At 36.2% G+C, this 27,898-nt stretch overlaps 1 protein-coding gene across 1 annotated transcript in view; it reads right to left on the bottom strand.

The window, feature by feature from the left end:
- Positions 1-27,898, bottom strand: part of CSNK1G3 (casein kinase 1 gamma 3) — a gene marked incomplete at its 3' end in the record, with an annotated part of 115,984 nt that overhangs the window by 53,627 nt on the left and 34,459 nt on the right. The window contains 4 exon segments of the mRNA NM_001105329.2: positions 1,609-1,843; positions 3,677-3,825; positions 17,456-17,525; positions 23,200-23,240. Coding sequence (NP_001098799.2) covers positions 1,609-1,843; positions 3,677-3,825; positions 17,456-17,525; positions 23,200-23,240 — 495 coding nt within the window.

A 27,898-nucleotide genomic window follows, 5' to 3' on the forward strand; every position in this document is an offset into this window, starting at 1 on the left:
ACTCCTAAAAGTAAACAATGAAACAATGTGCACACCACAAAAGAAGATATGCAAATGGTCAATAAGCACATGAAAAGTGCTCACAACCATTAGTCACAGTAAAATAAAATAGCACAAGAGATATTCACTAGAATGGCTAGGATGAAAAAGACAGACAATACCAAATGTTGTCAAGAAGGTGAAACAAACAGAACTCCCACTTGCTGCTGGTAGAAATCAAAACAGACACACCTACACATATTTCCTAGTTTTATTATTTGTGTATGTTTATTATTCAATAAAAGGACCCAGGGCTGCTTAGAAAATGTATCTAGGCTAGAGTAGAAAAGCTATAACATGAGCCTGGAACAACATACTGCATAAGAAAGGAAAGAAGTTTTCCAAGAGTCATGAGAACATGCCAAAGGAACAGCAGAGCCAGCATGACAGAGCAACCAGTAGCCAAATATGGGACAATCTGCACTTCAAAATAAATGATGATATAAATAATGATAGTAATGGACTATAATGCATCCAATTATATCAGAATCCATGAGTCCATGCTTATATAAGTTAACAAACAAGGGAAGAAGGGACAGCTTTTGCCTACGTTAGAATGTAAACTAGAATACATAAGGAATCAGAAAGGAGTCAGAAAATAATCTAGTGGGTATAAATTTGATGAGAAACAAACCTATTTACAAAATCTCAAAACTCACCTTAGAAAATGTTTTCTGAATACAAAGGAAAAATAAGAAACTGTTAAGTGGAGAAACTTAGAAGTCACTAGCCGAGGCAAGTGATCAAAGCCACTTGGAACCAAGGTGACATCATGTCCCTTCTGACGTGATGCACTGAGATCATATCACTTCTATGATATGTGTGCTTAAACTGCATACCCAAATATAATCATGAAGAAATATGAGACAGCCTCAAATATAGGACATTTTACAAGACAGCCTGCACTCCAAAAAATATCAAGGTCATGAACCATAAAGAAAGGCAAGGAACTGGCCCAGATGAAGAGAGACTAAAGAGATTAACGACAAAAAGATGAAATATGTGATCCTGAACTGGAACTTGAACCAAGGGGAGAAAAAGCTGTAAGAAATTCTGTGCAGTTGATATTATTTTATCCTTTATACAAATAAGGGACGTTCTTTAAAAGGTTAAATAATAGTACAAAGTAAACAGTTACCTCTAAGATACGTATTCTCAGTATTCAATGTATTAGGCAGGTTGCTATCTCCCTGGCTAGCTGTATCAGAGAGCTAAAGTCTCAATCCATAATCTTTATACACATTAAATTCAGTTAAAATTAAGTATTTTTTGACATTCTTTTAACAGAAATAATCAAATGGATCACCCTAAGTGTATCAAAGTTGAATATTTCAAGTTACCAAAAAAGAAAGATACAGTGAATATAAGGATATCTGTCATCCATTTATTTTAAACAAGTTACTTTAAAAGACTTATCAAATACAAATGAAAGTACACTCTAGATGAGATAAATAAAAATTACAATAGAAGCAACTGTAACCTGCAAAAACTGAACCATAATAAGAGATAAAAACTCACACTGTCAGCATACTGAGTTCAAACATCCATACTTACAAAAGGTACACATACCTTTCCCTAAATGTGTGTTTATGCTCATATATCTAGCTGTTCCTGTAAGGCTCTTGTGTTCTCTGTATGGTATGTGTTTCTTTGTTTCTGGATCAATATATTCCTTTGCCAAACCAAAATCTATAATATGAATAACTTGCTGGGTTTTGTTTCCCGGCCGGCCTATTAAGAAGTTCTCAGGTTTTACATCTCTGTATATCAAGTTCTTTGAATGGACATATTCCATGCGAGAAATCTTGATGCAAAAAAGAAAAAAAAAAAAAAAAAAAAGATAAATTTTATTTTAGGCTTGACTAGCATAAAATAGGATGAGAGCAGCAAGACAATTTTCACAATGAAAACAATGTAAAGAAGGAAAAAAAAAAAAAAACCAAATTGTTTTATCCCCTTAAAAGCAACATGCTATCACTCCATAGTTTTTCAAAAACATGTTCAATTATGATTAAAAATCTCTGCTTTTTCTATTTTGGGCACTTATAAATGGAAGTGCTTGAATTTTATGAATTCCTTTCATATCAGGAAGACTGATTTGATCAAAACTTTCAGATGATGCCACCTTATACAATCAAACAGATTTACCAATACAAAATCTTAAAAATATAAACAGATATATTCGGAAAACTGCAATTTATTTTTCCTTTTCAGGTCAATAATGGAAAACCTTTTACAATTACACTAAAGAAACTTAGAGAGTCCAACTGTTAAAAACAGCTAACAGAGTACCCTTCGGTCATATTTTTCTTTTTCATAACTTGTTTACTTTTCTTACGTATTAAACATTTAAAAAGATATCGAAACTAGAAAACTTTGGAAAACAACTCTAATAATAATATATTACATTTTTATTCCTTGCTTTACAGTTACTCAATATTCATTGTATAAACTGTCACAAAATAAAACATTACAGATAAGTAAATAAAAGTGCTTCATTCAGTAATAATCATGGTCACAAGACAACGTAAGTGAACACAGTCACTCAAGCCATTTTAGTTTGTTAACAAATTTTGGGTCATATATATATATATATAACATTCTGTGACCTACACTTTTCATTAACAATGTGTTATGAGCATTTTTCAGGTCATGAAATATTCTTTTAATAAACACTTTTTAATGACTATATATTATCTTATTGTTATTAATAATTTACTCAACTAACTTATTTCTGTGCATCTGGGTTGTTTCCCACTTTATTATGGACATCTCTGGACAAAAAGCTTTAAGTACACCTGAATACTTCTACAGGGTAAATCTGCAGAAGTGAAAAAAACCAACAGATAAAAACAATTCTAAGACTTCTGCAAAATATACTTATTAATAACATTTGTTTAGAAACTTCCTTAAAAATTACCCTCTAAGTTACTTCCCCACAGGCTCCCTGAAATTTAAATGATGTCTAAGACTCCCTCATTAGTTTGCTTCTTTTCCTAGGCCATTTTACATTAATTTACTGAGATTAAAAACATGTGTTTCTGAGGGTTCTCTTCTCTAAGTATTCATTTTTCCCCCCCCATATGGTAGACCTTTTTTTAGTTTTATTGAGAAATCTCCATACTGTTTTCCACAGTGGCTATACCAATTTACATTACTACCATCAATGTTTGAGGATTCTCTTTTCTCTGTATCGTCACCTATGTTTGCTATTTTCATTCTTTTTTAATTTATTGTTTTATTGAAGGATAATTGCTTTACAGAATTTTGTTCTTTTCTGTCAAACCTCAACATGAATCAGCCATAGGTATACATATATCTCCTCCCTTTTGAAGCTCCCTAAGCATTCATTTTTGACATGAAAAGAGTGCTGGAAACAACTTAATTCTCAAACTAAGCATTGTGATCTTAAAGCAGTAAGATACTAATTTTTTCATACAAAAAATTATATCTGAATCAGTTATTTTAAGCTACTTTCATCCTAACAAGACAATGATATGAAAAGTAGACATATTTTTTATTAGGTTGAATGCTGTGGATGACAATGTTGCAGAACTTTTAACTTTTAATGTAACTTAGTAACCAAACGGAACCATACAATTGTTCAAGCAGCTTCAAAACATCCTGCTTTACTTACCAGTTGGATAGCTATCATGAGAACCGTTTTAAGAGAAAATGTTCTGTCACACAAATCAAACAAATCTTCCAAACTAGGTCCCAGTAGTTCCAGCACCATAGCGTTGTATTTACCACAAGGGCCAAAATAGTAAACTTGAGGTATACCATCTAGGGGAAAGAAGAAGGACTTTAATAACTTCCTCATCTTAAATATCAAACTTTGTTTCCTAGAAAATCAATACACAATTTTTTAAACATTCTGTAGTTTTAAGAACTGTAGCAGGCATTTTACTTTTTCTGTACAAACTTTTCTTGACCCAGCCTCCTCCCTCGTGAACCACAGGGAGCCGGGGTCCACCTCTGCTCCACCTGCACCGCTGAACTACATTATAAACACCGCTTCACTGCTGGTCTCCACTTCACCACAGAAAGGAGCTGTGCATTTGAGCCTTATTATTTCCAGGGCCTACAGAAATGCCTGGCACACAGGAAAGCTCTTATTTGTACTGAAAAAAAGGAGCCACTGCACTCTTTGATAACCTTGTGGTAGGCATAATGTTAAGATCAACCCCAAGATTCCCATCCTCTGGTATACACATCCCTCTGGTGTATAATCCTTCTCCTCCAATTGTGGGCAAGATTCCCAGATTTTCCTCTAATCATTAGGCTGTATTATATGGCAAAGGTAACATAGTTAAGGCCCGTGTCACTGGAGTTTAACATCAAAAGGGAGATTATTCCGATGTGCCTGACCTAATCAGGCAAGACATTTAAAAAAGCCATTCTAGAAGTCAGAAATATTCAAAAGCAGCAGAGCAGTTCTGTTAACGTTAAAAAAAAACTACCATGTTGCACAAGATGGCCACATGCCAGAGAATGGTGGGCAGGCTCTAGGAACTGAGAGCTTCATCCCACAGCCCTGAAAAAGTCAATTTTGAAAATACCAATGAACCTGTAAGAGGACTCTGAGCCTCAGAAAAGACTGCAGTCCAGGCTTACACCTTGATCTAAACCTAGAAAGACTCTCAAAAAAGGACAAAGCTAAACTATGCCTGTACTCCATAGAAACTGGGAGAAGACAATAAAGTCTAATATCACTAATTACTAAATAATTCATTATGAAAGAACACAAAATAATACAAACTCCAAATATAAAGCCTACATGCACAGAAATCAAATGTACTTTACTTTTACTTTTTCATGTATTTTTTTTAATTTATTTGTTTTTAACTGGAGGATAACTGCTTTACAATATTGTACTGGTTTCTGCCATACATCAACATGAATCAGATACAGATATACATTATGTCCTTTCCCTCTTGAACCTCTCTCATATACTTCATTTTTAGAACTAAGACTCCCAAAAAATTAACATATAATAGGTGATCATTTTATTTTAATACTGCATCTATCTATTTGTTTTGAGGAAATGAACAACTTCCATCTTAAATGCCTCAGTTTTACTTACAAGTGTTTTCTGTTTTGTGTAATGACTTTGGAAGGGAAAAATCTTTCTAAAATATACTAAAACCTTCCCCCATTCTTTTAAAATAAAGAGCATGAGGAATGCAATTTCACTCTTACTGTTTATTCTATCATTTTGCATAGTTAGTACTGCATGGCAAAATAAAACACTGGACTGGAAGCCAAGATAATTAGGCTCTTAGTCTGTCTTAATACTAACTATTCAATCTCTCAAGTAGACTTCAGTTTATCTATAATATCAATAGTTTAGAAAAGACCAATTTTTCCTGAAATGTGAACAAACGTAAGGGAGGTGTTAGGACAGCTGAAGATAGGAAGGTAACAAAATATAGTCATGATAGGCACAGAGGAAGGAGACACAGTCAAACTTCATACATGGTCCCCTCAAAAACAGAGATTCTCATACACTCCCATGGGTAAAGATACACTCCCATACATACGCATACACTATGTGTATGTATCATCACCCTGCACCACACACCAGACACACACACACATTTTCCCCTGCCAAAAGAATCATTATAGCATGAGTTAAGGTTGGTTGAATGGGAGGATGTGGAACCACAGACACAGAGGATCCGAAACATGTATGTGGAGGGCTGACCATGAGTTACATGTGGATTTTTCACTGTGCAGAGGGTCACTGTCCCTAACTCCTGTTTTTCAAGTGTCAGTTCAACACTGCTTAATTCCAAAGAGCTCCAAAATGAAGCTCATGGTTAATAAGAATAGAAGTAAGGCTATACAACTTTGAATATTAGGGAGAGCATGAGAAATACTTTAGTCAGTTACAGTTAATACTTGGATTAAATAAATGTGGCCTAAATCTTTTTCCAATTCAAGTTTTTCTTTGTCATCCCTGAATCGTTTTTGTTGTTGTTGTTATTAAAAGTTTCAAGTGTGAAGCATTATAATTTGACATCTGTACAGGCATTCCTTGTTTTGTTGCACTTCACCAGTATTTTTTTTTTTTTTTTATTACAAATTGGAAGTTTGTGGCATCCCTACAAAGAGCAAGTCTTTGGCGCCCTTTCTCTAACAGCATCTGCTCACTTCATGTCTTTGTGTCACATTTGGACAATTTTCACAGTATTTCTGACTTTTCCGAATGGGAGCTTCCCTTGTAGCTCAGTTCGTAAAGAATCTGCCTGTAATGCAGGAGACCCAGGTTCGATTCCTAGATCGGGAAGATCTCCTAGAGAAGCAAATGGCAACCCACTCCAGTATTCTCTCCTGGAGAATCTCATGGACGGAGGAGCCTGGCAGGCTACAGTCCATGGGGTCACAAGAGTCAGACACGACTTAGCAATTAAACCACCACCTTAGGATGAGTTCTTACTAGAGTCACTCATACCATATTTGAGTTATATCTACCCATATGATGTGTAAAAAAGACAAAAGGCTCAGAAATAGTGGATAAGAGACTCATTAATGTTTATTCTAACTCTGACATACGGCTTTTACTATGCTATATACATTAAGAGCCTAGTGATACAATTAAGATTTATCAATAGCTCTTGGTTACTAACTTTTAAAAAATATTTCTATGATGTTTTCTCCTGCCTCTGTGCCACTGAAAAGTATTTTTATGTTCTTAATCTAGCAATCTCTAATAACCCATTTCCTGTTGCTTCTAGCCATAAAGATGCTCAACGAACTCAGGAGGAGAATGGATTAACATAGAGACAGAAATATAGGAAAGTACCAAATAAATTATAACTGAATTAAAAACATATATATACTAGAGGAGTTCAGTGGTAGACTGGATGTGGTCAAAGACTGAATCAGTGAGCTGCAAGACAAAACAGCTGAACTTATCTAGACCGAGAAGCAAAATGAATCAAAAAACGTGGAATTAACTTAAGAAACCACTGAGACAGCATAAAGCAAAATAACATTTGCATTACATAAATCCCAGAAGGAGAGAGAGAAAAAGGGCCCGAAAAATCATCTGAAGAAATATAGCTAAAAATTTCTCTAATCTGTGGAAGGAAACAAGACATCCAGGTCCAGGAATTCCAGAGAGTTCCAATAAAGATTAACTCTAACAAACATACACCAAGACATGTCATAATTAAAATGATATAAGTTAAGGATAAAGAGAGAGTCCTAAAAACAAGAGAAAACCAACTTATTACCTACAAAGTAAATCCCATAAAATAATCAGATTTTTCAGTAGAAACTTTACAGGCCAAGAGTAAGTGGCATAACATATTCAGAGTGCTACAAAGGAAAAAACTTTCAACCAAAAATTCTCCATCTAGCAAGTATATCATTCAGAATTGAAGAAAGGATAAAGAGTTTCCCAGATAAACACAAGCTTAAAGAGGTTCATCACAACTAAACTGGCCCTATAAGAAATATTGAAGAGGTTTCTTAAACTGAAAAGAAAAAGAACTAAATAAGAAAACATACACAAGTAAAAAATATTATTGGAAAAGAGGTAGTGTATCAATCACCTATAAAGCAAACATGATAGTTTAAAGACAAAAAGTAGCAAATTTAAATTAAATTCCAATAACAACGGCTGCATTAAGAGACAATATATGTCATTAAAAGCATAAAACATTGAGAAAAACCTTATTTTGTTAGATAAAGCTTTGGAATTTAAGATGCTACCAGTTTAAAACAGGCTACTACTTATATAAACAGTTCTATGTGAATCTCATAACAACCACTGGGAAAAAAACTTGTAGTAAATACACAGAAGAAAATGGAAAGAAATGTAAATATAACACTGAAGAAAACTACCAAAACACAAAGAAAGAGGAAAAGAGAAGAAAGGAACAGAGAGGAACTACAAAACCACGAGGAAAAAATTAACAAACTGACAGTAAGTACGTATTTATCAAGAACTACTTCAAATGTATATGGACTAGAACAGCCAATTAAAAGACACTGAGGGACTGTTTGAATTTAAAGAGGAAAATAAAAAAAGACCTATCTACATGCTGTCTACACAAGACTCACTTCAGGAGGAAGGATACACACAGTCTGAAAGTGAAGAAATTGAAAAAATTTCAATGCAGACATAAATGAAAAGAAAGTTGGACTAGCTACACTCATATCCCCTGGAGAAGGAAATGGCAACCCACTCCAGTATTTTTGCCTGGAGAATCTCATGGACAGAGGAGCCTGGTAGGCAACAGTCCATGGGGTCTCAAAGAGTCGGACACGACTGAGCGACTTCACTCACTCTTCACTCACACTCATATCAGAGAAAGAAGATTTTAAAACAAACACTATAAAAGACAAAGAAGAGCAAACATAACGATAAAGATGTCAATCCAGGAAAAAGGTAAAACATTTATAAATGTATATGCATCTAGTAGAGGAGGACTAAGATATACAACTCAAATATTAACAAACCTAAAGGAGAAATTGAAAGCAAACAATAATAGCAGAGGACTTTACCACCCTACTTACATCAATGGATAGATCACCCAGAAAAAAATAATCAGAAAGAAGACAAATTTAAATCATGTATTAGATTCCATGGATTTAATATATAGAGTATTCCATCCAAAAACACCAAAATATACATTCTTTTCAAGTGCACACAAAACATTCTCCAAGACAGATCAGATATTAGGTCACAAAGTCTCAGAATAAATTCAGAAAAGCTGATATCATATCAAGCATATTCTCCAACCACAATTCTATGAAACTAAATATCAACCACAAAGCACAAAATCATAGAAATTAATAAACAACATGTACAAAACAACCAATAGGTCAATGAAGAAATGAAAAAATACCTAGAAACAAGTGAAAGCAGAGTAACAACATACCAAAATCCATGGGATGCAGCAAAAGCAGTTCAAAGAAGAAAGTCCATAGCAATACAGGCCTACCTCAAGAAGCAAGAAAAATCCAAAATAAATAATATAACTTTACACCTAAAGGAAACAAAAAGAATAAATGAAGCTCAAAATTAGAAGAAGGAAATAATAAAGATATGAGGGGAAATAAATGAAAGACATTTAAAAAACAATAGAAAAGATAATGAAACAAGAGCTAGTTCTTTAAACAGATAAAATTGGCAAATCCTTGGTTAGACTAATCTTAAAAAAAAGAGGACTCAAACAAAATCAAACTGTAAGAGGAGAAATTACAAATGATACAACAGAAATACAAAAAATTATGAAACCACTATGAACCAATATTCAATATCAATAAATTAGACAACTTAGAAAAGAATGAAGAATTCCTAGAAACATACAAGCTCCCAAGACTGAATCATGAAGAAACAGAAAATATGAATAGAATAACTACTAGTAAGGAGACGGAAAGATTAATCAAAAAGCTCCCAGCAAACTCAAGTCTAGGATCAGATGGCTTTCATCGATAAATTATTCAAAACATTCAAAAAGATTTAATACCAACTCTTCTCAAATTCTTCCCAAAAATTGAAGAGGAAGAAAACCTTCCAAACACATCTCATGAAGACACCATTACTCTGATACCAAAACCAAACAATGACCCCCATTAAAAAAAATAAGAGGCCAATATCCTTGATAAGGGCTCCCCCGGTGGCACAGTGGTAAAGAATCCACCTGCCAATGCAGGAGCCACAGGAGACTTGGGTTTGATCCCTGGGTCAGGAAGACCCTCTGGAGTAAGAAATGGCAACCCACTCCAGTATTCTTGCCTGGAAAATTCAATGGACAGAGGAGCCTGACGAACTACAGTCCATGGGGTCACAAAGAGTTGGACACACTCAGTGACTGAGCACACACATCCCTGATGAACAAAGCTGCAAAAATCCTCAACATTAGCAAACCAAATCCAGTAATACATTAAAAGAATCATCCATCATGATCAAGTGGGATTAATTTCAGGGATGCAAGAACATTTAACATCTGCAAGTCAATCAACATGATATATTATATTAACAAAATGAAGGATAAAAACACATGATTATCTCAACAGACTCAGAAAAAGCATTTGACAAAATTCAATTTATGAATTTGAAAAATTCATTTATGATAAAAAAAATGGGCAGAGGATCTGAATAGGTATTTTTCTAAAGACACAGTAAGAGGCACATGAAAAGATGTTCAACATCACTAATTATGAGGGAAATGCAACCAAAACCACAATGAAAGATCACCTCACACCTGTCAGAATGGCTATTATCAACAAGAAAAAAAATAACAAATGCTGGAGAGGATGTGGATAAAGGGAACCCTTGTACACTATTGGTGGGACTGAAAATTGGTGCAGTCATATGGGAAATAGCATTGAGATTCCTCAAAAACTTAAGAACAGAACTACCATCTGACCCAGCTATTTTCACGTCTAGGTATTATCCAAAGAACACAACACAATGTGAAAAGACACAAGAACCCCTAAATACTGCAGCATTATTTACAATGGCCAAGAAACAGAAATAACCTAAGTGTTCATGGATGCATGAATGGATAAAGAAGATGTGGTACACATACATGAAGGCATACTACTCCACCACAAAAAAAGAATGAAATCCTGCCATTTGTGACAACATGGATGGACACTGAAAGTTTTATGCTAAGTGAAATAAGTTAAGCAAACAAGACAAATACCACAAAAAGTTACTCATGTGTGGGATCTAAAAAAAAACAAAATGAATGAATACACAAAATAAATAAAAAAATAAACTCAGTTCTAACAAACTCATTAGAATCAAATTCTAACCTAATGTAGAAATTAGATTAGTGTTACCAGAGGGAAAGGGAGTTGGGGGAATGAGTGAAATGGGTAAGGGGAGTCAGCTGTACAGTGATGGACGGTAAATAGAAATGTGGTGACGATCACTTTGTAGTGTGTACAGACATACTTAGGACATATTCTGGGTTCAGTTCCAGACCACTGCAATAACGGGAAAATCAAAATAAATGTAAACAGAATTTTTTGGTTTCATGGTGCATATAGAAGTTATATTTACACTATACTGAAGTCTATTAAGTATGCTGTAGCATTATGTCTAAAAACACAATGTACATCAGATCAGATCAGATCAGTCGCTCAGTCGTGTCCAACTCTTTGCGACCCCATGAATCATAGCACGCCAGGCCTCCCTGTCCATCACCAAGTCCCGGAGTTCACTCAGACTCACATCCATTGAGTCAGTGATGCCATCCAGCCATCTCATCCTCTGTCGTCCCCTTCTCCTCCTGCCCCCAATCCCTCCCAGCATCAGGGTCTTTTCCAATGAATCAACTCTTCGCATGAGGTGGCCAAAGTACTGGAGTTTCAGCTTCAGCATCATTCCTTCCAAAGAAATCCCAGGGCCGATCCCCGTCAGAATGGACTGGTTGGATCTCCTTGCAGTCCAAGGGACTCTCAAGAGTCTTCTCCAACACCACAGTTCAAAAGCATCAATTCTACAGCTTAAAAACCCTTTATGGGTAAAAAATGCTAACCATCATCTGACCCTTCAGCAAGCTGTGACAGTAACATCAAAGATCACTGTACATAGTTCACCAGAACAAACATAATAATAATGGAAAACTCTAATGGTGGTGGTTTAGTCGGTCAGTCAGGTCTGACTCTTGAGACCCCCATTAACTGTAGCCTGCCAGGCTTCTCTGTCCATGAGATTCTCCAGGAAAGAATACTGAGTGGGCTGCTATTTCCTTCTCCAGGGGATCTTCCCGACACAGGAATCGAACCCAGGTCTCCTGCATTACAGGCAGATTTTTCACCAACTGAGCTACAAGGAAACTCCCATTCAGAAAAGTCAGAAATACTGTGAAAATTGTCCAAATGTGACACAAAGACATGAAGTGAGCAGATGCTGTTAGAGAAAGGGTGCCAAGGACTTGCTCTTTGTAGGGATGCCACAAACTTCCAATTTGTAATTAAAAAAAAAAAAAAAATACTGGTGAAGCACAACAAAACAAGGAATGCCTGTACAGATGTCAAATTATAATGCTTCACACTTGAAACTTTTAATAACAACAACAACAAAAAAAAAAGATTCAGGGATGACAAAGAAAAACTTGAATTGGAAAAAGATTTAGGCCACATTTATTTAATCCAAGTATTAACTGTAACTGAGTAAGTATATCTCAAACACTGTCCCTAATATTCAAAGTTATATAGCCTTACTTCTATTCTTATTAACCATGAGCTTCATTTTGGAGCTCCTTGGAATTAAGCAAAGTAGAACTGACCCTTGAAAAACACAGGAGTTAGGGGCACTGACCCCACTGCACAAAAACCCACATATAACTCATAGTCGGCCCTCCATATACATGTTTTGGATCCTCTGTGTCTGTGGTTCCACATCCTCACATTCAACCAACCTTACATCATGTAGTATTGTAGTGAAAGTGTTAGTCATTCAGTCTTGTCTGACTCTTTGTGACCCCATGGGCTACAGCCTGTCAGGCTCCTCCGTCCATGGAGTTCTCCAGGCAGTAATACTGGAGTGGGTAGCCATTCCCTTCTCCAGGGGTCTTCCAGACCCAGGCATGTAACCTGGGTCTCTTGCATTGCAAGCAGATTCTTTACTGTCTGAGCCACCAGGGAAGCCCACCTGGGAAGTAGTACTTACTACTGAAAAAAATCCATGTATAAGTGGACCCACACTGTTCAAGGGTCAACTGTATAGTGTTCAGACTCTGTCATCATATAATTTTGCCTTCCTCTCCCTTCCCGCCATACCTCCCATCCTAAGGCCCAGATTTACTCTGTCTTGCCATTTTGTTCTAAGGCTGCATTTCAAAGTTTTCTACCCTAGTTCTGCTATCCAAATCACCAACTTTTCTTTTTTTCCCAACCTTTAAGTCTCCCCTCTTCAAACGTGTCTATTAAGCATAACTCAAAATTCTTAACTATTCACATAAAATTTCTGAATTGAAAAGACGTATACGTAAGTGAATTCATATAAGCCAACTCATTGTTGGCAGTTGTACATGTACATTCAAGCAAGGTATACACGTAATATATCTGGCTTTCTAAAATAATACTGAGAAAGAGATCAATAAAGGAACAAGTAAGAACTGCTTCCATTTTCTTCAAAACTTCCTTCCTTTAATGGTTTCAAAGAGTCTCAAAAATATTTATCTCTACCTTATCCAGATGGCTAAATTCCATAAAAAGCATTACATTTCATTGAGTAAATTAAATATTTAGTCTCCAATATGAATAGAAATACCTCAGCTTTACCATTCAACATAATTTTACCTTAAAATGACTCAGCACAGATCTCTGGTGAAAAAAAAAAAAATGATCTAACTCTAAATAACTCTTTGAAATACATATTGCTTCATGAGTCAATGAATGCAAAAACTTCTTACATAACTACTAATGTAATAGATAATGTATTTCAACACAAATTCTGTCATTGAAGTACAGGATCAGAGTTAGATATCTTTTTAAAATCAAGAGTACAAAGCAAGCACTGTAAAAACCAAACTAAAATTCCATTTCCCAGGTCATGGCTGGGCAGTTTTCTAACAATGAGCAAACAAATCAAACTGCTATGAATTAGGAAGAGCTGCAACTAATAAACAAGGGATAGGGAGTACCCGAAACAAGCACCAAACAAAACAACACGACCACAGCAATATGAATATGATACGCAAGACCAGAAGGAGAGGCGAGGCACAGGAGGGCAAGAAAAGAGAGGCTCTGGGGAGATGGTTGAGAACAGAGAGTAATGAGGCTTTAAGTTACTAGCTGTGTCTCTTGATCAAAGTTTTTTGGCTACTAAAAAGCATGAACACGATCCAGCTCAATGGGCAAAAGCAAGCTTTTGTATTTGTTTTTGTATCCAGTGAACTTTCAACTATATAACTTAAGAGTCTACCCAATTTCAATTGTTCTAAATGCATTTTTGATACTACTACAAAAAGTCATTGATTGTGGGCTGACAAGTTACTCTGATAACTTCTAACATCACTAATTTTCAGTGATGCTTATTAGCATCCCCAACACTGGAGACAAGTATATTTTTTCCCAAGAAACGCTCAAGAATGGGTAAGAATACAAAATTCACACACTACATGAAAGTACAATTGTACCATCTCTCTCCCAAAATAAATTTACCACTTCATTTTATATTTCAGCATTTCACTTATGTGATAAAACACCATCAATTAAGCCACAAAATAACATATGGAGATCCTACACTCTTGATACTGCTTGGTACTTCAGTTCCTTATAGGTGGGCAACGGTTAAGCATGTTATTGAAAGAATCATTGTCATGATGTTTCTTTCCATTTTCAGGTCCACTATTGTTCATGTACGAAGGATTAGAACAGAAGTAGTGGTAAAGAACCCATCTGCCAATGCAGGAGACATAAGAGACATGGGTTCGATCCCTGGGTCGGGAAGATCCCCTGGAGGAGGACATGGCAACCCACTCCAGTATTTCTGCCTGGAGAATCCCCATGGACAGAGGAGCCTGGAGGGCTACAGTCCACAGGGTTGCACAGAGTCAGACATGACTGAAGCAACTTAGAACGCATGCACATCAATATTAACATTCTTATCACAAAGTTTAAACTCTACAGATCTGATCAAGAAAAACTGAAATCTGATTAGAAAAACTAACTATAGAATTAGCACATAGGTTATGTTCTTTTCCAAGGAAATTTTTTGCTTTCAGGCATTCTTAACTTTTAGCACAAATGCTTATACTCCTAGCTCAGCAGTTCTCAACACATGGTCCCCAGCATCCAATCTTCCTTCTTCTGGTAACACCTCAGTTTCCCATGAGACATGGGAATATCTCCCTATTCCCAGCCCCTGGATTTCAGGTAGTATCTGAGATGAGCACAAGATGCAAGTCTGGGTGATCAAATTCACAGTGATTAAATCACTAGATACGAAATAAGTATGATTCAGTCCTAGAACTTTTATTTTTTTGGTGCTGTAACTTTTCTCCCCAAAGCTTAAACTTTTACCCAATTAACAACGCTGTGGTAATTTCAGGTGAACAGTGAAGGGACTCAGTCATATGCATATATGCATCCATTCTCTCCCAAACCCCCATCCATCCAGGTTGGCACATAACACCGAGCAGAGTTCCATGTGCTATATAGTAGGTCTTTGTTGGTTATCCGTTTTAAATACAGCAGCATGCACATGACCTTCCTAAAATCCCTAACTATCCCTCCCTCCCCACTTCAGGAAACCCTTACAATCAGTTCTAGAACTTTTGCTGAAATTTTTAGTTAAGAGATACTTTTATAAGTGCTAAGCTAGGCTGTTGGTAAGCTTCTCTGTCATTTCATAAGAAGGGCCAGAGAACAAAGCTTACACATATGCTTACACACAGAGAGACACACACAAACAGCATACAGACAAATTAAAGAATGTCTCTGGTGACAGTATTGCAATGTCTTATAAACAAGTCTTTTCCCTGAATTCACAGTACGTGGTCAATAAACTCCTTTTTTCCCCCCACTTAGCTTCTTAGGGCTTTCTGTCACTTACTGCTGCTGCTAAGTCACTTCAGTCGTGTCCGACTCCATGTGACCCCCATAGATGGCAGCCCACCAGGCTCCCCCGTCCCTGGGATTCTCCAGGCAAGAACACTGGAGTGGGTTGCCATTTCCTTCTCCAATGCATGAAAGTGAAAGTGAAGTCGCTCAGTTGTATCCGACTCCTAGCAACCCCATGGACTGCAGCCTACCAGGCTCCCCCATCCATGGGATTCTCCAGGCAAGAGTACTGGAGTGGGGTCACTTACTAGTCCTAACTAATATGTATAGTTTCACATATAATTAATTGTATCCCCTTATCATTTAAATCTCAATTGTCAGTGATAATTTTGATAAGTCCTGGAGGACTGTCTGTATCAGACTCAAACACGCACTATAGAAAGATTATAATGATAAAACCATTATTACAAAATGTCAACTTAGTGTCCCCACAATGATGACTCATTTGGAAAGCATGCTCTAAGGAAAAAGAAAAGAATGCAAAATTGATAATGTATTAAGAAATGTACAGCTCTACCAAGCAGAAGGTAAACATGAGCTTACAAAAAGACACATGAAAAAATTCCGTTCTATTGAACCTGGGAAAACAAAATACCCTTACTTGGTAAGACACTGTACATATAAAAATCATTACAGTTAGTAGAACAGAAATGAAAAGTGGAGCTGAGAGAAACGTTAACATAAAGTAAATACAACGTAAACTAGGAAATTTTCTCGTTAGTTTTTTTCCAATGGAACAAAATATCCATTCTCACTTAGAGTTTATGTAAAACTATACTGGTATTAATTTCTTACAGCCACTGTAATTACTACACATTTGTGGCTTAAAATAACAGAAATTTATTTTCTCACAGTTCTGGAGGCCAAAAAATTTGAAATCAGTTCCAACAGGCTGAATCAAAAAGGTTCTACGGGACAATCCTACACCAGGATTTCAAGATTCCTTGGCTTATTGGCCGTATCACTCCAATCTTGGCCTCAGTAGCCACTAGGCCTTCTCTTCCGTTACGTAAATCGTTCCTCTGACTCTCTTTTACTGTGCATTTGGGGCCACCCAGATAACCCATGTGCTGTAGTCCAGGGGGTCGCAAAGAGTCCGACACAACTGAACAACTGAACTGAAGTGAGATAACCCAAAATAATCTTTAATCTCAAGATCCTTAACTTACTCATACCGGCAAAGTCTTTGCTATAAGGTCACATTTATAGATTCTAGGGCCTGTGATATGGGTATCTTTTAAGGGGCCATTTTTCAGCCTACTATTATGTCCTAAGTCATTTCAGTAACTATCAGTTCAGTTCACTTCAGTTCAGTCGCTTAGTCATGTCCGACTCTGCGACCCCCATGAATCGCAGCACGCCAGGCCTCCCTGTCCATCACCAACTCCCGGAGTTCACTCAAACTCATGTCCATCAAGTCAGTGATGCCATCCAGCCATCTCATCCTCTGTTGTCCCCTTCTCCACCTGCCCCCAATCCCTCCCAGCATCAGAGTCTTTTCCAATGAGTCAACTCTTCGCATGAGGTGGCCAAAGTACTGGAGTTTCAGCTGTAGCATCATTCCTTCCAAAGAAATCCCAGAACTGATCTCCTTCTATCACCAAAAAGGCTAAGAGTCTGGAAACTATATGAACTTTATATTCCCCAATTAAATTTTTTCACAATGTTCTCTATTTCTATTGGTAGCAACACAAAAAGCTCTAAAAATGGCATATTTAAAATAAAAAGGAAGACTCTAGTAAGAAAATAACCTACTAAGCATAGCCTTAAGAAGTATTACTTTTAACTAAATTTAACATAGTATTCCTTGAAACTTAGAGTTACTATCATGACAATTCATTTTTTTACAAATTTAAAAATTAATATAAGACTTTACCTCCAGATCCTAACTGCTTGTAGAATCTGTATTCCAAATGTAGCTGTGGTGCTCTGGATTTCATGGGCTCCTGTTTAAAAAAAAAAGCAACAATAAAAAATATACAAGTTATTAAAGTGTCACTAGGCCCCAGTTATTACAAATGTTACAAATCTTGATGTCAGCTCTTATATAGTGTAACACTCTATTAGGTATCCTTGTCTCCCTAAGGTTAAATCCAGATAATAATCAACTTTAAGTACAATGTAAAATATATTAATGCCATAAACATATACAAGGTTAAGTGGCTATTACAGAAGCATTAGGGAAGTCTATGTTTGACTCTTTGACCCTGAAGAAAAGTATACTGTTAACATTCTTGACTAAGGCAATGATGGCCCTGATTCTACTTCTGTTCCCAGGAATTACTGTGCCCTGTACATTATATATTTCTGATGGAAAGGTTCTGGGTTAAAGTGACATTACAGAAAAGTAAAAAAGAACAACGATGGAAATGGGAAAATTTTGACAGTAGCAACAACACATTTTTAAAAATTTTAGGTGGAGTACAGCTTACAGTAAAACACACAATTTCTAAATATTAGGCTCATACGAGGAACTGAAAAGCCTCTTGATGAAAGTGAAAGGGGAGAGTGAAAAAGTTGGCTTAAAGCTCAACATTCAGAAAACGAAGATCATGGCATCCGATCCCATCACTTAATGAGAAATAGATGGGGAAACAGTGGTAACAGTGTCAGACTTTATTTTTCTGGGCTTCAAAATCACTGCAGATGGTGACTGCAGCCATGAAATTAAAAGACGCTTACTCCTTGGAAGGAAAGTTATGACCAACCTACATAGCATATTCAAAAGCAGAGACATTACTTTGCCAACAAAGGTTCGTCTAGTCAAGGCTATGGTTTTTCCAGTGGTCATGTATGGATGTGAGAGTTGGACTATAAAGCTGAGTGCTGAAGAATTGATGCTTTTGAACTGTGGTGTTGGAGAAGACTCTTGAGAGTCCCTTGGACTGCAAGGAGATCCAACCGGTCCATTCCGAAGGAAATCAGCCCTGGGATTTCTTTGGAAGGAATGATGCTAAGCTGAAACTCCAGTACTTTGGCCACCTCATGCGAAGACTTGACTCATTGGAAAAGACTTTGATGCTGGGAGGATTGAGGGCAGGAGGAGAAGGGGACAACAGAGGATGAGATGGCTGGATGGCATCACTGACTCAATGGACATGAGTCTGAGTGAACTCAGGGAGTTGGTGATGGACAGGGAGGCCTGGCGTGCTGCGATTCATGGGGTCACAAAGAGTCAGACATCACTGAGCAACTGAACTGAACTGAACTGAGTTTTGTAAACTGCAACCACTAGCTCAAAAAGCCTTTAGCGCTCTTCTATCACCCTTCTCTCAGACTTCTATCATCTTTTGATTTGTTTTGTCTGTTGCTGGATTTCATGCAAATGAGATTGTATGATATATGTCTTATATGTATGTATCTGACTTTTCATTCAACATGTTTTTGAGATTTATACCTACACAGACAAACACACACACATTCATAGAACATAAACAGAAGCAAAGTAGATTTAAGATATAAATGTGTAGGAAACAAAACTATAACAGAGCAATAACACAGGAAAACTGAACAAGATCCAACAGGAAAGTATATAACAAGCTAACAAAATTTAAACAAAACCAACAAAACTTCAAGAAGTACAAAAAAACAAAAATAACCAAAATTTAAAACCAATCCGTCAACACACTAACACAACAGCAAAAAGAATTTGGAAACTGGGAGACAGAAAAATACCTAAAGAATGAGAAAATTTTGTGGAATGCATCTACATAAATTATACAAAATGCATTATGCAGGAAGAAAAACAGAAAACACAGAAAAAAGATTAAAGAGCTGGACAATACAATGAGGACTAATATGCATTTGATAAGGAAAAGAGAAAGAAAAGTGAGCAGAGGCAACAACTGAAGAAATAAATGCGAGAACTGATGAAAGACAACAAACCAGAGAGTCAAGAGGAATGTGAATCCCAGAGTAACTAAAAAGAAATTTATACTTGACATATCATAATGAAAGAGCCAACGACAAAGACTTCAAATAAGGAAGCTGTAAAATCCCAGTGGAACAGTTATAATCATAAAGATTATTATAAGAGAAAACAATCAACTTAGTTCTTGAGAGGCAGGATGGCAGGGTAAAGGCAGAGGCTGGGTGTGAATCAGAAATTCACTACTTGCTAGACTTACTTAATCTTTTTGTACTTTTCAGTTCCCTTGTTTACAAAAGACACATAAAATATTTTCTCATTTTATTTCTATACACATATATATGACTTAAAACAGCCCCTTCCATACAGTGGAATTCCGTAGTTAACTATATTAAAGTATATAACCATAAGATATAATAAAAAGATACCCAAGTAGACAATCACAAGTAAAATACATAATTCACTCAATCACTAATATTCCCTAGGTAAAAACAGAAACCCAGATCTATCTACTCTCTAATTTAGCAGAGTCACTTCAGCTTGATTCCAATACTTTACTAGCACTAAAATTTTATTGTGCCACCATACAAGAAAAGTCACCTCACCATAGGATGAATTTTTCATTATTCATGAATGACAGGTTATTATGTAACTATAAACAAGGTGCATAATAACCTGTCATTTGTTGTATGGCAGGAGGCAGGAGGAGAAGGGGGTGATAGAGGATGAATGGTTGGATGGCATCACCAACTCAGTGGACACGAGTTTGAGCAAGCTTCGGGAGTTGGTGATGGACAGGGAAGCCTGGCATGCAACAGTCCATGGAGTCGCAAAGAGTCAGGATTGAGCGACTGAACTGAACTGAACAAACAAGATATGAGAGTGGTGGCTGAGATCAAGTTAACAAATTAACCTGAAGCAAACTATCAATAGGAACCAGGGTAACATTAAATAACTGTGTAAACCTTTATATGGGATATATAACAAAACTGAAATTAGTCACTAAAGTTTGCTCTCTGAATGAACACCACTGTCATCAAATAAGGACTTTGTACCAAGGTACAAAAATAAGAGAGTACTGAAGGTATACAGATACAACATTTTTCAAGTGGTTACTTTTAAGGCAGGTTCTGAACAAAATCATGAGGTTTTGTATAAACAGAGACAATAGATACAAACAGACAAACATATAAGATAGAAAAAATATAAAAGGACATTTTATATATATGTATATACATATAATACACATATAAATACATAAATACACACACATGAAAATATTTAGGAAACTAAATACCAACCATGGCTTAACAGTTTATATGAAAAATTTTTTATCTTGCCAATACACCTTTGGATGAATCTGAGGCAAGTATAACTCTATACCATACTTCAACCTCAAAATGCCACATATAGATATAAAAATACTTCCAGTTCTTCCAAAGAATATTGAATAACAACATTATTATATGTAGTTCTAATCACTGTGCTTTAATAAGGGACAAATCAAGGCAGAAAAATAATGTCAAAAAACAAAAGAAGAAAAAAAAAAAATAAGGGGACTTCCCCATTGGCTCAGTGGTAAAGAATCCACCTGCCAATGCAGGGGACGTGGGTTCGATCCCTTGTCTGGGAAGATCCCACATAGTGTGGAGCAACTAAGCCCACGCACCGCAACAAAAAGGCTGTGCTCTGGAGCCTGGGAACCACAACTCCTGAGCCCACACCCCACAGCTACTTAAGCCTGCTCGTCTAGAGCTCATGCTCTGCAACAAGAGAAGCTACCACGACGAGAAGCCCACGCACCACAACAAAGAGCAGCCCCTGCTCACAGCAATTAGAGAATGCCTTCGCATAGCAACAAAGACTCAGTTTAGCCAAAAGTAAATTAATAAATAAATTTAGGTTCCAGAATAAAAAGAAAACCAAACTTAACATTTAAAAAAAAATACGGGAACAGTGATACAGCATGAAAGTAAACTAAAACAAGTGACTTGTATGTGTATACACAGGAAGGCTAACAGATGACACAGGACATGTTTAGTAAGGTAGCAAAGACGTCAACAGGGTAAACAAGTTTCAAATCTGAAAATAACTGGAGCTAAGGGTCACCAGTTAATGACTGAAACTGACAAGTAAAGGTGAGCCTAGCGTGGCTCATATTTTGACATAAAGATTTATTTGCCCTAACCTCAGTTAAGTATTATTCACATGCTCCCGTGAGTGGAACTACTCATTACAAGCCATCAATAACAAAGAATATAGGAACTGCCATCCTAGTGTGCCATGTCCACTCCCAACACCATTCAATGTCTGTATCTCAGACCACTGGCCTAGACCATGGGAAAAGAAAAGTCAGCAATGCCCGTTCCTTGCATCCTGGCCTCCCTATTGTGATTCACACAAACTAACTCCCCTTGTCCTGACTACACACTCATGAGGAAACCTTGCATATTTCTTTTTGTAATTTTAACTTAATATTCTATGTAGATCAGCCTACAGAAAGAAAACATGATTTATACTGTTGTGGGCATTCTGGACCCATAATAATAAAATACCTTCACTGTAAGTTAGAAATTAACTCTTCTGACTTACACCTGAGAACTTGACTAAGTGAATTGATGGATACTGTGAATCTAGTTCTGATTAACAGCGACAATTTTAATGAGACAACCTAACCAGATTTTCTGTCATAAAAATCAAGGACCAGAACTAAACCTAGGTGAACTCATGCCAGGTAAATGCCAGTCCCAACTCACATGTCAGTGAGCCCATCTCAGTAGCACCACAACCCCTACTGCACATTTTTATTTTCCAGTAAAAATAGACAGCATTTGTTCCAGTGAAACTTGGTTTATACTCACAAAGATACTTAAACTGTGCTTTTTAACTTAAAGCACAGTTTTCTATCTTATCCCCAAAGTTTTGTTTTTCAATTTCTCCAACTTGCCTTTTGCTTGAATAGGCTCTTCTGTAGTCACATTACCCTAATAACAGAGGTTATATTGGCACAAAGAAGATCAAGACTGGCAGGCAGGCTGGGAAAACCAAATAAGCCATGCTCAACCTCAGGGAAACCTGGCTGGCAAACCAAATAGTAAAGCTGCACCAGAACAAAGTTATATGTCATAAAAATTCCCAGATCCCAACTATACAAAAAAAAAAAAAGCTGCCTTACAGATGTCATACCAAGCTTCTTTAGGACTTCAAATCAGTCCCTTGGGAGTTTGCTTTCCTGGCTAACCTCCACCCATATCAAGAATTTCTGAATCCCTGAAGGTCAAGCAAGACCCGGTTTTACCAAACATAAAACACAAACAGAAAAGATTTTGGAAGCTACCTGGAAATACATTTCCAAGTAATGTAATCCTAAACACTAAAGACACTTTTGTCCAAATGCTTGAATCAGAAAGAAAAACCTTGCATTCTAACTTCCAGCATATTAAAAAGGCCAGTACATCAGCTTCCTCAAATTTGAAGCAGTACCAAATTTTAAGAATTCAGTTCTATAATGCTGCCACAGTAAAAGAATTAAGTTGTTATAACACAGAAAGACACAGATATCTTATACATTACCATACACTTGAGGGCACGATAATGCTAGAAGCTTAATAACAAAAGATCAGTTATGCCTCATACTTTCCAAATAAACGCTCAAGTTACAAATGATATGGAAAAAACTAGTGAAAATGCAACTTAATCATTAAAGAAATAACAAGAAAATGATTGAAGAAAAATAAGAAACATGAACTTACCAATTTAATGGCCACATATTCATTTGTATACAAATTTTTCCCTTGAAAAAGAAAGAAAAATGTCAGGTTCTACCAAAAGTGAATTTTTAAAGATATATTATGTAAAACTGCTCTGGAGGGATAGGAGAAGCACAGAATACATTTAAATAAATTATAGATTTTTGCTTCCAACTACTTAGCAGAAACCTCAATAACAGGGATATATTTAAATTTATGATCAACTCATTAACATTTAGTATTTCACCTGGACTCAGAGAAAAAAGTAAGACTAAGAAATACTTTAGCCTATAAAAAAAAAAATAGAAAAACTCTTTATTTTGTTAGAACACTGTGTACCACTTAGGAAGTAATCAATAGGCAAACACACTACGTTTCAAAACCAGAACGGTATATTGAAACAAGACTACACAATTCCTTTTTCAATCACCACCTCATTTTAAATCCTTTGTTATTATCGGATGTGATCTTAATAGGGCTCTTACATAATCTAGTAAATATACAGAAAAATCCAGAATACATTTAAAATAATAGAAATACTATTCAATAACTGGCTTTGACAAACTAGTTATTTACTTTGAGGGGAAGAAGTGTTATTAGCAACTTACCTTAAAACCAAATTAAATTCCAGTTATTTTAAGAGTTAGATATAAGCCATAAAACAAGAAAAAATATTTATCAGGCCAGTATATAGAAGCCTTTTAAGCATTAAAAAAAAAAAAATGGAAAAAGATTGAGATCAGAAGATTTTATACCGATTTGATAGCTTAAAACACTTTAAACTTTTTTAAGTTTAAACCTACACACAGATAGAAGACAAATCAGAATAAAGATTTAACATAATTAATATGTAAAGAATCCAAGTAAATTACACTAATCATTTGCACCAGCAAGTTGAAAATAATCTAGAAAATTCCACAGGGTCAGTATCTGTAGTTCAAGTAAAACACTATGGAGAATTAAGTATGTAAAGATAATGTAATACATAAATTCATGTGCTTCTTTACAAGTATAGCTAAAAAGATAAAAAATATAACAATATTTGATTTCTGAAGAAAGACAGAACAATGACAGTTGTTGTGTTTAACTATGATAGTAAATGGCCCTGGTTACACTGAGTACTGAATAAAATAGGTAATCATCAACTTTCACACATGCAATTTTTTCCAACATAATACTCCTAACTTCATTTTATTCAATGAATGGCAGGAAAACTTCTAGACAAAATTTCAGTCTTGGATATGTTGCCACAGTGAGCAGTATTTTCACCATAAGACTCTTTGCCACAAGCAATTTCATAGCCCAGCTAACGGCCCATAAGGCAATTTTGCCATAAAAAACAAGGAAAATAAAATTTTAAATAAACATTAAATAGGACACAAAGACACATGAAAAACTAGTAAAAAAAATCTTTTAAAGACTTTATTGTGAAAAATGAAAATATAAAAAACATTTAAAATTTGTGAAGATTCATGATAATAATGGTATATCTGAGAAAAGGTGATACTTCCTTTGTCAAAGTCAAACATTAAGGATTCAGGATCTCATACTGGACCTAAATTCTCTATGATATAAGAAAAATTTTGCACTAAGTCTCTCCAGATTTCCCTGGAAATAAAATGAATAATCGAGGGACACTCCTATTGATTATCAATACATGTAACCTATATAAAGAAAGTGAAGTCCCTCAGTTGTCTCCGACTCTTTGCAACCCCATGGACTGTAGCCTCCCAGGCTCCTCCATCCATGGGATTTTCCAGGCAAGAGCACTGGAGTGGGTTGCCATGTCCTCCTCCAGGTGCAACCTATACAACTGGTAATAAATCACTGCACTGCATTTAAATGTTCCAACACATGACCACTCCTTATATTTCACCAAATTCACTAAGCTAGATGCTGTACCAAATACAAAAACTCTGTCTCCATCATGTTCTCCACTATCAAACAGCAAAAATTTTGACCATTTTTAAGAAACTTACACTCATCAGGAATCGTGTAACCATTTCTTTTGCGAGGGACACGAAGAGCTTGATTGTTCTTTAGCATCCAATTTCTAATTGCATGATAAACCTGGTAAAGATGTCATTAGAGAACAAGCAATTGTATCTAAATTAGCCAAAGTTGTTGTTGTTCAGTGACTAAGTCGTGTCCAACTTTTGCAACCCCATGGACTGCAGCACATCAGGTTTCCATGTCCTTCACTATCTCCCAGAGTTTGCTGAAATTCATGTCCATTGAGTCAGTGACGCTATCTAACCATCTGATCCTCAGCCGCCCTCTTCTCCTCTTGCCCTCAATCTTTCCCAGCATCAGGGCCTTTTCCAATGAGTCAGCTCTTCACATCAGGTGGCCAAAGTATTGGAGTTTTGGTTTCAACATCAGTCCTTCCAAGGAATATTCAGGGTTGATTTCCTTTAGGATTGACTAGTATGATCTCCTTGCTGTCCAAGGGACTCTCAAGAGTCTTCTCCAGCACCACAGTTCAAAAGCATCAATTCTTCAGCACTCAGCCTTCTTTATGGTCCAACTCTCATTTCCATGCTTTGATCATATGGACTTTTGTTGGCAAAGTGATATCTCTGCTTTTAAATACACGGTCTAGGTTTCTCACAGCTTTCCTTCCAAGGAGCAAGCATCTTTTAATTTAATGGCTACAGCACTGTCCACAGTGATTTTGGAGCTCAAGAAAAGAAAATGTGTCACTGCTTCCACTTTTTCCCTTCTATTTACCATGAAGTGATGGGACTGTAAAAATAACTAAATCACTTTGCTGTACACCTGAAACTAACACAGCATTGTAAATAAACTAGAATCCAATATAAAATGAAAAAAAAATGAAAGCACTGCATCCGTGGAGAAATGAAACCAAACTGTCAACCATTCAAGATCAAAACTGTCAACCAGGTTTTTTTTTTATCTTCTAGAGCACTGAAACCAAACTGTCAACCAGTTATCTTACCCTTGAGGGCAAAACTGCCTTACGGTCAATGAGCTGCATGACCAAACAGCAAGACTACTTTTGACAAAGAATGTCATGGCAAAAATAGTTACAACCACTGCCAACTGTACAGCAGTGTTTGTTCATATAAATATTATAAAGCTCTTCTGAGTTTTGTTCTTGTTTTATAAAAATGAGTGGGGGGAAAAATGTTCATTCTAATGCTAAATAGCATAAGTCTCATAAACCTATTACACTGATCACAAAGACAGAGATTAATAGGAGTACCTAAGTGGTGTAAGCCAAGCTGTAGTCAAAGTACTCACTGAGACCATAAATTAAAAATCATTTTAGAAAACATACCATTTTTTAGCCAATTAGTTCAGCATTTAGATGTGACCATATATATTTTAAGAATACATGATGTATAAAATTGGCTTAGTGAATACTTTAATGATACAATTAAAAATTTAAATCTTGAGGAACATTTAAATCCTGAGTGTCTAACAAAAGAAAAATTTTTAACTTAAAAATGGAATTTATATTTCATCAAGACATTATCATCTTCTCAGAATTTTGTACTGTATATGATATTTATTCATAACCACATAGGTAAAAAATATTTATAGGACAAAAAGTTAGTTTAAACACAGATTCCATACAATGAAAATAAAATACTTCTAAAAATATTGTTCTTGTTTTCATTTACATGGTCAAATGTTTACTTTTAAGTCACAGAAGAAAGAACTAAATCTAAAAGCATTTTCTTTTTTTGAATATTAGTGATTTCACTAAACTTTGAAGGTTATAAAAATGAGCCATGATTGAATATTACTAATGCATTTTTGTCACTTTGCATAGTTCAGTTCAGTTCACTCAGTTGGGTCCAACCCTTTGCTACCCCATGGACTGCAGTACACCAGGCTTCCCTGTCCCTCACCAACTCCTGGAGTTTACTCAAATTCATGTCCATTGAGTCAGTGATGCCATCCAACCATCTCATCCTCTGTTGTCCCCTCCTCCTCCCGCCTTCAATCTTTCCCAGCATCGGAGTCTTTTCAAATGAGTCAGTTCTTCACATCAGATGGCCAAAGTATTGGAGTTTCAGCTTCAGCATCAGTCCTTCCAATGCATTATGGACTGATTTCCTTTAGAATGGACTGGTTGGACCTCCCTGCAGTCCAAGGGACTCTCAAGTGTCTTCTCCAACACCACAGTTCAAAAGCATCAGTTCTTCGGCACTCAGCTTTCTTTATAGTCCAACTCTCACATCCATGCATTTCTGAAAAAACCATAGGTTTGACTAGATGGACCTCTGTTGGCAAAGTAATGTCTCTGCTTTTGAATATCCTGTCTAGGTTGGTCATAACTTTTCTTCCAAGGAGCAAGCATCTTTTAATTTCATTGCTGCAATCACCATCTACAGTGATTTTGGAGCCCCAAAAAATGAAGTCTGTCACTGTTTCCCTTGTTTCCCCATCTATTTGCCATGAAGTGATGGGACCAGATGCCATGATCTTAGTTTTCTGCATGTTGAGTTTTAAGCCAACTTTTTCACTCTCCTCTTTCACTTTCACTAAGAAGCTCTTTAGTTCTTCTTTGCTTTCTGCCATAAGGGTGGTGTCATCCACATATCTGAGGTTACTGATACTACTCCCAGCAATCCTGATTCCAGCTTGTGCTTCATCCAGTCCAGCATTTCTCAGGATGTACTCTGCACAGATGAACAAGCAGGGTGACAATATACAGCCTTGATATATCAGT

This window comes from Bos taurus, chromosome 7 (genome assembly GCF_002263795.3).
Source record: "Bos taurus isolate L1 Dominette 01449 registration number 42190680 breed Hereford chromosome 7, ARS-UCD2.0, whole genome shotgun sequence".
Classification (NCBI taxonomy): Eukaryota; Metazoa; Chordata; class Mammalia; order Artiodactyla; family Bovidae; genus Bos; species Bos taurus.